This window comes from Hemitrygon akajei, chromosome 11, assembly GCF_048418815.1.
Source record: "Hemitrygon akajei chromosome 11, sHemAka1.3, whole genome shotgun sequence".
Lineage (NCBI taxonomy): Eukaryota > Metazoa > Chordata > Chondrichthyes > Myliobatiformes > Dasyatidae > Hemitrygon > Hemitrygon akajei.
Window position 1 is genome coordinate 2,015,242 of NC_133134.1, and position 12,655 is coordinate 2,027,896.

Sequence of the window (12,655 nt, forward strand, 5' to 3'; positions counted from 1 at the left end):
TGCTGCTCCAGATTCCTCACACGGTCTTCCAGATCCAGCCAGTGTATACAGACCACGTGAGATCCTCGGTGATGTGGATGCCAAGGAACTTAAAGCTGTTTACCCTCTCAATCCCAGATCCATTGATGTCAATAGGGTTATGCTGTCTCCATTCCTCCTGTAATCCACAATCAGCTCCTTTGTTTTTGCGACATTGAGGGAGAGGTTGTTTTCTTGACACCACAGTGTCAGAGAGATGACTTCTTCCCTGTAGGCCGCCTCATTATTGCTTGAGATAAGACCAACCAATGTAGTGTCATCGGGAAATTTAATTAGCAGATTAGAGCTGTGGGTGGTGATACAGTCATGGGTATACAGGGAGTAAAGGAGGGCACTCAGTACGCAGCCCTGAGGGGCTCCTGTATTGAGAGTCAGAGGGTTGGAGGTGAGGGAGCCCACTCTTACAACCTGCTGGCAATCTGACAGGGAGTCCAGGATCCAGGAGCACAAGGCAGGGTCAAGGCCGAGGTCTCTGAGCTTCTTGTCGAGCCTGGATGGAACTATGGTGTTGAATGCTGAACTGTCGTCCAAGAACAGCATTCTCACATAAGCATCCTCCTTCTCCGGATGTGTAAGGACAGTATGTAGAGCAGTGGCTTTTGGGTCGTCTGTCGATCGGTTGTGTCAGTAGGCGAATTGTAGGGGGTCCACTGTGGGTGGCAGCATGCTGCAGATGTAATCCTTAACCAGCCTCTCAAAGCATTTGCTTATTATTGAGGTGAGTGCGACAGGATGCCAATCGTTCAGGCATGTTACCTTGGTCTTTTTTGGTACAGGGACAATGGAGGATAATTTGAAGCAGGAGAGCACTCTACACTGGGAGAGGGAGAGATTAAAAATGTGTATAAGCTCACCTGCCCTTCTGACACACCTTTTCTATCTCCTGCTGTAATTTGTAATCCACATCCCGGCTGCTGTTTGGAGACCCGTATACAACTGCCATTAGGGTCCTTTTACCCTTGCCATTTCTTAACTCAACCCATAGGGACTCTACACCTTCCAATCCTATGTCTAATGATTTAATGTTATTTCTTATACACAGGGCAACACCAACCCCTCTGCCTACTAACCTATCTTTCTGATACACCGTATATCCTTGGACGTTCAGCTCCCAACGACAGCCATCCTTTAGCCAAGTTTCAGAGATGGCCACAGCGTCATACTTGCCAATCTGTAGTTGAATTTCAAGATCATCCATTTTATTTCTTATGCTGCATGCTTTCAAATGTAACACTTTCAGTCCGGTATTTGTTGCTTTCTGTTTTAACTGCACCATGCTTCTATTGCCCTGTAACTCATGCCACTGGCTGTGATTATGCCTCATCTCCTGCCTGTCCTTTCTGCCATGTCTGTTGCACGTATGTTTGATTCCCCCTGCCAAACTAACAGCTCTATTAAACCTGCCTGCTAGGCTATTGGACCCCTTTGGGTTCAGGTGTAACCCATCCTTGTACACATGCTCCTTTTGCACAATACCGTTTGTGGCAAATAAAGTTAACCTTTGATCCTTGTTGACATTTAGGGTGAGTGTGGTATGTGTGTGTTATGCAGGAGCCGGATACCGCATGGTGATCGTCAAGGAGCCTCACTGTAACACCGTAAACATCAACCGTCTCGTCCAGAGCTTTGTCCCCGGGGCTACCCAGCAGACCAATGTTGGTGCAGAGCTCTCCTTTCTCCTCCCGAATGAATACACTGTCAGGTAGAGCATGGGGGTCTCCAATCTGAGTGTGGGCTTGCAGGGCAAAGGGCAGAGAGTCACCCTCTTGAACACTCTGCCTCTGTAACTGTGTCTGTGTTCGTGCATGTATCTGTGGTCATGTTGTATCAGACATGTATGTGTGCACTTGTATATTTATTAAATGTGTGAAATGTGCATGCATGTGTATCTATGATGTGTGTTATGTGCTCGTGTGCGTGTGTGTGTGTGTCTGCAGTCCATCTCCTCACAGTAACTGGTTCATATTTGTATCTCTCATGTACATTGGAGCATTCAGTGAAATTTGTCATTTGTAACTGCTGGATTAATTGGTGAATTGGTTTATCATTGCCACATCTACTCAGATACAGTGAAAAGCTTGTCTCTTCTACCGTGCATACAGATCACATTGTTGCAATGGTGCGTTGAGGTAATACTAGGGAAAACAATTACCGAACTGGGTGCCATGGTAGGGTAGTGGTTAGCGTGCTGCTATTATAGCTTGTAGCATTGGACTTCAGAGGTCATTTCCAGCATCCTCTATAAGAAAGTTTCTATGTTCTTCCTGTGACTTTCCTCCCACAGTCCAAAGACGTACCAGTTAGTAGGTTAACTGGTCATTGTAAATTGTCCTGTGATTAGGCTGGGGTTAAATAAGGGAGTTGCTGGGTTATGGCAGCTCAATGGGCTGGAAGGGCCTGTTTCTCTAAATAAATAAATAAACTCAGAATAAAATGTAAGAGTTACAGAGAAGGTGCAGTGCAGGTAGACAATAAGGTGCAAGATCACACAAGCTAGATTTGGAAGTCAACAGTCCATCTTGTATTAGGGAACCATTCAAGATACTGAATCTTGAATTCAATTATCTTATAACAGTAGGATTGAAGTTGTCCTTGAGCCTGCTGATATGTGCTTTCAGACTTTTGTATCTTCTGCCCAATGGGAGAGAGGAGAAGAGAGAATTCCAGGGTGGGAGAGTGTTTGATTATGCTGGCAACAAGAAATACAGACTGAGTCTGTGGAAGGGAGGTTGGTTTCTGTGATGTGTGGAGCTGTGTCCACAACTCTCTGCAGTTTCTTGTGGTCTTGGTCAGAGTAGTTGTCGTGTCGCATCTGAATAGTATGTTTTCTATGGTGCACCAGTAACTATAGGGAAGGGTTGACAGGGATCTACCATTAGCTCCTGTGGAAGTAACCAAGGCTGATGGACTTTCAGCCATTAGGGATATTGGAGAAAATTGGGATCATCAAAGTGATGTAAGAAGAAAACCATACCTGACGCCGGGGAGCAAGACAAAAACCTGCTCCTATCTTTCACACACTTACAGTATGGTGGGTTAGCTGCTTCTCCAAGGGCATTTGTACATCTACACCTTTTGTCCACAGGTTTGAAGCCCTCTTTTCGGAACTGGAGCAAAGACGGGAGGAACTGGGAATTGCAAGTTATGGCGCCTCCGTCACAACCATGGAGGAGGTGTTCCTGAGGTGAGCTTGTCGTCTTTGCCTTGGAATACTATTTTACCTTTATGAAAGATGTGGAGTCACAAAGGCAGGGAGCCTGCAGTACTTGGACAGGTAAGAAGTGTAGGTAAAGAAATTTCAGATGGAGTAAGGAAAATCCAATTATACACTTTGGTAGGAAGAATAAGAGTGGAGACTATTTTCTAAATGAGGGAAAAAATCAGAAATCAGGGATGTAAAGGGACTTGGGAATTCTGTTTCAAGATTCCTAAAGGTTAACTTGCAGGTTGAGTCAGTGATAAGAAAGGCAAATGCAATGTTAACATTCATTTTGAGAGGACTGAAGAATATAAAAGAACAGGTGTAATGCTGAGGCATTGGTTGGACTGCATCTGGAGTGTTGTGAGCAGTTTTGGATCACATATCTAAGAAAGGATATAAACACGAGGAAATCTGCAGATGCTGGAAATTCAAACAACAACACAAAACGCTGGTGGAACACAGCAGGCTAGGCAGTCCTGACGAAGGGTCTCGGCCCGAAACGTCGACATCGCTTCTCCCTATAGATGCTGCCTAGCCTGCTGTGTTCCACCAGCATTTTGTGTGTGTTGTAAGAAAGGATGTGCTGTCATTGGAGAGGGCCCAGAGAAGGTTCACAAGAATGATTATAGCAGTGAAAGGGTTAGTGTATGAGGAGCTTTCGATGACTTTGGGCCTGTTCTCACTAGAGTTTTTAAGAATGAGGGAGTGATCACATTGAAGCCTATTGAATATTGAAAGGCCTAGAGTGGATGTGGAGTGGATGCTTCCTATAGTGGAGGAGTCTAGGACCAGAGGACACAGTCTCAGAATAGAGGGACGTCCATTTAGAGCAGAGATGAGGAGGAATTTCTTTAGCCAGAGGGTGTTGAATCTGTGGAATTTGTTGCCACAAATGACAGTGGAGGGCAGGTCATTGAGTGCACTTTAGGTAGGGTTTAATAGGTTCTTGATTGCAAAGGTGGTTAAAGGTTACAAGTAGGTGGCAGGAGAATGGTGTTGAAAAAAATCAACCATGATTGAATGACGAAGCAGTCACAGTAAGCCGAATAACCTAATACCTTATGGAACAAAGTGGAAAAAGTTGGTGAGGCCTAATTTGGAGTATTGTGTGTAGTTCTGGTCACGTACCTACAGAAAAGTTATCAAAAAATTGAAAGTATGTTTATTCTCAAAGTATGTGTACAGAATACAACTCTGAAATCCATCCTCCCACAGACAGCCGATTAATAAGAGGCACCATGGAACCTGTTCCTAAATGAACCCCCAACAAGAAAAAGAACAAACTGCACAAACGGCAAAAAGCAAATGAACAGCACTTGGAATATCAACATCAAACCGGAAATATTCAGTGCTAGCCATCCGTGGCCCAACGGAGCCGGACTGAACCAGAAATATTCAGTGCTAGCCGTCCGGGGCCCAACGGAGCCGGACTGAACCAGAAATATTCAGTGCTAGCCGTCCGGGGCCCAACGGAGCCGGACTGAACCAGAAATATTCAGTGCTAGCCGTCCGAAGCCCAATGGAGCCGGACTGAACCAGAAATATTCAGTGCTAGCCGTCCGGGGCCCAACGGAGCCGGACTGAACCAGAAATATTCAGTGCTAGCCGTCCGGGGCCCAACGGAGCCGGACTGAACCAGAAATATTCAGTGCTAGCCGTCCGGGGCCCAACGGAGCCGGACTGAACCAGAAATATTCAGTGCTAGCCGTCCGGGGCCCAACAGAGCCGGACTGAACCAGAAATATTCAGTGCTAGCCGTCCGGGGCCCAACGGAGCCAGACTTAACCAAAGTGCCCCATTCCTCACTGTTCACCCCGATCAAACCGCTCAAAAATAGTAACCAGAATCCAGTTTCACACGCAACATAAACCTTAGAGTTCCCCAAAAATTAGTCCACAGCAACAGACCTCGCTGATCAATCCTTGCAATGTGAATCTTAAGACCCCTGCGCTTTCCTCCGACAACAGCAGGTGAGAGGGAGAGGAAGACTGGCCAAATACAGCAGATGGCACTGAACACCCGCTCATCCTCTACTCTCCTACTCGTCAACTTCAACCTTGCTTGACCTCTCAGTCGGAAAGATGCAATGGAGTCGATCGTGGGCTCACACCCTTGAAGCCTCAATCAGAGAGATACAATGGAGTCGATCATGGGTTTGCACCCTTGAAGCCTCAATCAGAGAGATTCAATGGAGTCGATCATGGGTTTGCACCCTTGAAGCCTCAATCAGAGAGATTCAATGGAGTCGATCATGGGTTTGCACCCTTGAAGCCTCAATCAGAGAGATTCAATGGAGTCGATCGTGGGCTCACACCCTTGAAACCTCAATCAGAGAGATACAATGAAGGCAATCATGGGCTCACACCCTTGAGCCCTCAGATGCAATGGAGTTGATCGTGGGCCTGTCTCCAGACTTCCAGGCCTCCAGGCTGCACACTCTGCTCGAAACTTCACCGAACTCCCTTGGAGACAGCAAACAATCAGATCACTCACTCAAAATCACATCATCAAAATGTAATTCACAGGTTTCAATTGCATGCAGTTTAGTAGTAGAATCATATTTGGTATAAGAAGAGGTAAAAGAAGTAGTTTTGTGAACTGTCAGGAGGATGTCATCATTGGTTGTGTTGTTCACTGGTGCCATTTTGGCTTAGATTGAGAGTGCAGAGAAAATTTACAAGGATGTTGCCGGGACTTGAGGACCTGAGTTTTACAGAAAGGTTAGGACTTTATTCCCTAGAGTGAAAAAGAATGAGAGGAGATTTGATCGTGTTATGCAAAATTATGAGGGATATGGATAGGGTAAATGCAAACAGGCTTTTTCTACTGAGGTTGGATGGGACTACAACTAGAAGTCATGGTTAAGGCTGAAGGGTGAAAAGTTTAAGGGGAACATGAGGGGAAACGTCTTCACTCAGAGGACAGTGAGAGTGTGGAACTAGCTACTGGGGCAAGTGGTGAATGTGGGTTTTATTGTAACATTTAAGAGAAGTTTGGGCAAGTACATAGATGGCAGGGGTATGGAGGGCGATGGTCCAGGTGCACGTTAGTGGGGCTAGGCAGAATAACAGTTTAGCATGTACTAGATGGGCTGAAGGGTCTGTTTCTATGCTATTTTGTTCCATGACTGCCTCACTCCCCCTCCCTCTGTTTTCACCCCTGTCTGTTTGGCTCTGCTGCTGCACCCTTATCCCATTTCTACCCCCCCCCCCCGCCTCCCTTCTACAACTCCCATAACTCTCCCACCCATCCAACGTTGATTTCCTGACCACTTCCCACACTGCCGCTTCCATTGTCTCGGCCCCTGTAACCCCATGGTGACAGCCCGCTTTCCATCACAGGGTGGGCAAGCTGGTGGACACCAGCATGGACCAGGCTATTCAGCTTCCGCCGCTGCAGTATCAGCATGAACGCAGGGTGAGTGACTGGTCCGTCAGGGAGACCGCCAGTCTGGATGGCCCAATGAGCAACCTCAGGAGCACTGAGCAAAGTCAACCCCTCGACCTCGCCACCGTCAAACGCAACACCGGGGTAAGTGCACGTATCCCTGAGCTGGCTCTCACACTGAACCCTGTATTAACACTAGCACACTGCTTTGCTCCTCTCTGTCTGTGCCTCTCTCAGCCACTGCCCTCTCTATCCTCTGATTCATATTCTAATTTATAGTATTTTTTGTGCATTGGACTTTCCTGTTGCCACAAATAACTTCGATGACATATGCCAGTGATAATAAACCTGATCTGATTGTGATGGTTTCATAACAATATTCCAGAATTGAAACAATCAGATACCACTGAATGTTGTTTCCAAATGAGTGTAGTATATGGAGTAAGGTAGATGAACTTGCAGTACAGTGGCAGATATGATGTTGTAGGCGTCACTGAATCACGGCTGGAAGATTATAGTTGGGAGTTTAATGTCCCACGACACACGTGGTATCGAAAGGACAGGCAGAAAGGCAGAATGGCCGGCATTGCTCTGTTGGTAAAAGACGAAATCAAATCATTAAAAAGAGGTGACGTAAGGTCCAAAGGTGTTGAATCATTATGGATAGAGCTAAGGAACTGCAAGGGTAAAAAGACCCTGATGGGAGTTGCATCCAGACCTCCAAAACAGTACTGGAGGTAGAATATGCACGCCAAAAGGACAATGTTACAATGGGTCATGGAGGACTTCAATATGCAGGTAGATTGGGAAAATCAGGTTGGTGCTGGATTACAGGGGGTGAATTCCAGAGTGCCTGCGAGATGGCTTTTTAGAGCAACTCATGGTTGAGCCCACTAGAAAATCAGCTATTCTGGATTGGGTGATGTGCATTGAACCAGAATTGATTAGAGAGCTTAACGTAAAAGAACCCTCAGGAGAAAGTGATCATACTATGATCAAACTCGCCCTGAAATAGATGTAATAGAGAAATGGAGGTCATAGAAATGGAGGAGAAATGGATGTAATAGAGAAATGGAGGTCATTTAAGGGTGAAATTATGAGGGGACAGAATCTTTATGTTCCTGTTAGGTTGAAAGGAAAGGTTAAAGGTTTGAAAGCGCCATGGTTTTCAAGGGATATTAGAAACTTGGTTCGGAAAAAGAGGGATGTCTACAATAGATATAGGCAGCATGGAGTAAAGGAATTGCTCGAGGAATATAAAGAATGTAAAAGGAATCTTAAGAAAGAGATTAGAAAAGCTAAAAGAAGATACGAGTTTGGTTTGGCAAATAAGGTGGAAGTAAATCCGAAAGGTTTCTACAGTTATATTAAAAGCAAGAGGATAGTGAGGGATAAAATTGGTCCCTTAGAGAATCAAGGTGGTCAGCTATGTGTGGAGCCGAGGGAGATGGGAGAGATTTTGAACGATTTCTTCTCTTCGGTATTCACTAAGGAGAAGGATATTGAATTGTGTAAGGTGTGGGAAACAAGTAAGGAAGTTATGGAACCTATGACAATTAAAGAGGTGGAAGTACTGGCGCTTTTAAGAAATTTAAAAGTGGATAAATCTCCGGGTCCTGACAGGATATTCCCCAGGACCTTGAGGGAAGTTTGTGTAGAGATAACAGGAGCTCTGACGGAGATCTTTCAGATGTCATTAGAAACGGGGATTGTGCCGGAGGATTGGCGTATTGCTCATGTGGTTCCATTGTTTAAAAAGGGTTCTAGAAGTAAGCCTAGCAATTATAGACCTGTCAGTTTGACATCAGTGGTGGGTAAATTAATGGAAAGTATTCTTAGAGATAGTATTTATAATTATCTGGATAGACAGGATCTGATTAGGAGTAGCCAGCATGGATTTGTGCGTGGAAGGTCATGTTTGACAAACCTTATTGAATTTTTTGAAGAAGTTACGAGGAATGTTGACGAGGGTAAGGCAGTGGATGTAGTCTATATGGACTTCAGCAAGGCCTTTGACAAAGTTCCACATGGAAGGTTAGTTAAGAAGGTTCAGTCATTAGGTATTAATGCTAGAGTAATAAAATGGATTCAACAGTGGCCAGATGGGAGATGCCAGAGAGTAGTGGTGGATAATTGTTTATCGGGATGGAGGCCGGTGACTAGCGGGGTGCCTCAGGGATCTGTTTTGGGCCCAATGTTGTTTGTAATATACATAAATGATCTGGATGATGGGGTGGTAAATTGGATTAGTAAGTATGCCGATGATACTAAGGTAGGAGGTGTTGTGGATAATGAGGTGGGTTTTCAAAGCTTGCAGGGAGATTTATGCCGGTTAGAAGAATGGGCTGAACGTTGGCAGATGGAGTTTAATGCTGAGAAGTGTGAGGTTCTACATTTTGGCAGGAATAATCCAAATAGAACATACAGGGTAAATGGTAGGGCATTGAGGAATGCAGTGGAACAGAGAGATCTAGGAATAACAGTGCATAGTTCCCTGAAGATGGAGTCTCACGTAGATAGGGTGGTGAAGAAGGCTTCTGGAACGCTGGCCTTTATAAATCAGAGCATTGAGTACAGAAGTTGGGATGTAATGTTAAAATTGTACAAGGCATTGGTAAGGCCAAATTTGGAATATTGTGTACAGTTCTGGTCACCGAATTATAGGAAAGATATCAATAAATTAGAGAGAGTGCAGAGACGATTTACTAGGATGTTACCTGGGTTTCAGCACTTAAGTTACAGAGAAAGGCTGAACAAGTTAGGTCTCTATTCATTGGAGCGTAGAAGGTTGAGAGGGGATTTGATCGAGGTATTTAAAATGTTGAGAGGGATAGATAGAGTTGACGTGAATAGGCTGTTTCCATTGAGAGTAGGGGAGATTCAAACGAGAGGACATGATTTGAGAGTTAGGGGGCAAAAGTTTAAGGGAAACACGAGGGGGTATTTCTTTACTCAGAGAGTGATAGCTGTGTGGAATGAGCTTCCTGTAGAAGTAGTAGAGGCCAGTTCAGTTGTGTCATTTAAGGTAAAATTGGATAGGTATATGGACAGGAAAGGAGTGGAGGGTTATGGGCTGAGTGCGGGTAGGTGGGACTAGGTGAGAGTAAGAGTTCGGCACGGACTAGGAGGGCCGGAATGGCCTGTTTCCGTGCTGTGATTGTTATATGGAAATTTGAGAAGGAGAAGCTAAAGTCAGATGTATCAGTATTTCAATGGAGTAAAGGGAATTACAGAAGCATGAGAGAGGAGTTATCCAGAATTGATTGGAAAAGAACACTGGCAGGGATGACGGCAGAGGAGCAATGGCTGGAATTTCTGGAAGCAAATTGGGAGGCACAGGAAATATACATTCCAAAGAGGAGTAATTATTTAAAGGGAAAGATGACACAACCATGGCTAAGAGAAGTCAAAGCCAACATAAAAGCTAAAGAGAGGGCATATCATAGAGCAAAAATTAGTGGGAAGTTAGAGACTTGAGAAGCTTTTAAAACCAACAGAAGGCAACTAAAAAGTAATTAAGGTAAAGATGGAATACAAAGTAAGCTAGCCAATAATATTAAAGAGGATGCCTTAAGTTTCTTCAGATGCATAAAGTGTAAAAGAGAGGCGAGAGTGGATATTGGCCTGCTGGAGAGGTAGTAATGGGGAACAACGAAATAGCGAATGAACTGAATAAGTCTTCACTATGGAAGACACTAGAAATATGGTGGAAGTTCCAGGTGTCAGGGGGCATGAAGTGAATGGTCTGAAAGTAGATAAATAACCTGGACCAGATTGACTACATTCCAGGGTTCTGAAAGAGGTGGCTGAAGAGATTATGGAGACATAAGTAATGATCTTTCAAGAATCAGTAGATTCTGGAGTGGTTCCGGAGGACTGGGAAATTGCAAACCTCACTCCACTCTTCAAGAAGGGAGAGAGGCAGAAGAAAGGAAATGATAGGCCAGTTAGTCTGACCTGAGTGGTTGGGAAGATGTTGGAATTGATTATTAAAGATGACTCCACTTGGAGGCACATGATAAAATAGGCTGTAGTCAACATGGTTTCCTCAAGGGAAAATTCTGCCTCACAAATCTGTTGGAATTGTTTGAAGAAGTAACAAGCGGGATAGACAAAGGACTATCAGTTGATGGTGCGTACTTAGATTTCAGAAGGCCTTTGACAAGATTGCACACATGAGGCTGTTTAACAAGCTACAAGCCCATGGTGTTACAGGAGATTCTCATGGATAAAGCAGTGACTGATTGGCAAAGAGTGGGAATAAAGGAGCCTTTTCTGACTGGCTGCCAGTGACTACTGGTGCTCCTCAGGGGTTTGTGTTGGGACCAATTTGTTTTACGTTGTATGTCAATGATTTGGATGATGGAATTAATGGATTTATTACAAAGTTTGCAGACGATATGAAGATAGGTGGAGAGACAGGTAATTTTGAGGAAGTAGAGAGTCTACAGAAGGACTTGGACAGATTAGGAGAATGGGCAAAGAGATGGCAGAGCTGCAGCTGATTCAGCTTGCACATTTGACAAAGTCCTCAACCAGGACCCTCTATTCATCCTCCTGTCCTCCCTTTTCCACCCAACTGTTACTGAGTAATCAGAGAATTTCTACAGATGACACGATTCAGTGTTGTATCTAAAGTCTGAGGTGTACTGGGTAAACAGTACAGACCCTTGTGAGGCTCTAGTGTTGCTTAAAGCCATGTTTTACACACAGCTCTGAAGCCACACAAACTGGTCTGCCAGTCAAGATAGTCCATTATCCATGATACAGTGGAAGTGCCAACCTCCATTGAACAGGGCTTTTCCCCAGCAATGAGGGCTGCATGTTATTGAAGGCTCTTGAGAAATCAAAAAACATGATCCTCAGATTGCTGCCCTCTTATTGAAATGGGAGTAGGCTCCGTTCAGCAGGTTGATGACAGCATTGTCAACCCCAATGTGCTCCTGGTAGGCAAACTGCAGGGGATTGAGGGCTGATCTGACCAGGGGTCAGAGGTGAGCCAGCACATCCTTTCTCAGATAAGGGGCCCAAAACTGCTCACAATACTCCAAGTGAGGCCTCACCAGTGCTTTATAAATTTTCAACATTACATCCATGCCTTTATATTCTAGTCCTCATGAAATGAATGCTAACATCCCATTTGCCTTCCACATTAATGACTGAACCTGCAAGTTAACCTTTAGGGAATCCTTTTCTCCCCATTTAGAAAACAGTCTATGCTGTTATTCCTTCTACCAAAGTGCATGACCATACACTTCCCGACACTGTATTCCATCTGCCTTTCCTTTTCCCATTCTCCTAATCTGTCTGAGTCCTTCTGCAGCCCCCTGCTTCCTCAACCTGGCCCTATCTATCTTCAAATTGTCTGCAGACTTGGCCACAAAGCCATCAATTCCACCATTCAAGTGATTGTAAAAAGAAGCAGTCAGAATACCAACCCCTGCGAAACAGCCAACTAGAATAGGCTCTAGTTTTTCCCATTCCTTGCCTTCTGCCATTCAGACAATTCTCTACCCATGCTAGAATCTTTCCTGTAGTAACATAGGTTCTTGTTAAGCAGCCTTGTGCAGCAGCTTAACAAGGGCCTTCTGAAAATCCAAGTACACAACATACACCAATTCTCCTTTGTGAATCTTGCTTGGTATTTCCTCAAAGAATTCTGATAAATTTGCCATGCAAGGTTTTCCCTTGAGGAAATGGTATTGACTTTGACCTATTATGTGCCTCCAAATGCCCTGAAACTTTATTCTTTCCAATCGACTCCAACATCTTCCCAAACACTGAGGTCAGAATAACTAGCCTATAACTGTCTCTCTCCCTTCTTGAAGAGTGGAAAGATATTTGCAATTTTCCAGTCCTCTGGAACTATTCCAGAATCTAGTGATTCCTGAAAGATCATTCCTAATATCTCCACAATCTCTCCAGCCACCTCTTTCAGAACCCTGGGGTGTAGTCCATCTGGTCCAGGTGACTTAACCACCTTCAAACCATTCAGTTTCTCAAGCACCTTCTCCCTAGTAATAGCAA

General features: G+C 44.6%; 1 protein-coding gene across 1 annotated transcript in view; it reads left to right on the forward strand.

Annotated features, from left to right (window-relative positions):
• Positions 1-12,655, forward strand: part of abca3b (ATP-binding cassette, sub-family A (ABC1), member 3b) — a 207,142-nt gene that overhangs the window by 116,517 nt on the left and 77,970 nt on the right. Inside the window, exons 17-19 of the mRNA XM_073060010.1 lie at positions 1,591-1,741; positions 3,125-3,223; positions 6,583-6,772. Coding sequence (XP_072916111.1) covers positions 1,591-1,741; positions 3,125-3,223; positions 6,583-6,772 — 440 coding nt within the window. The remainder of the gene's footprint in view (positions 1-1,590; positions 1,742-3,124; positions 3,224-6,582; positions 6,773-12,655) is intronic.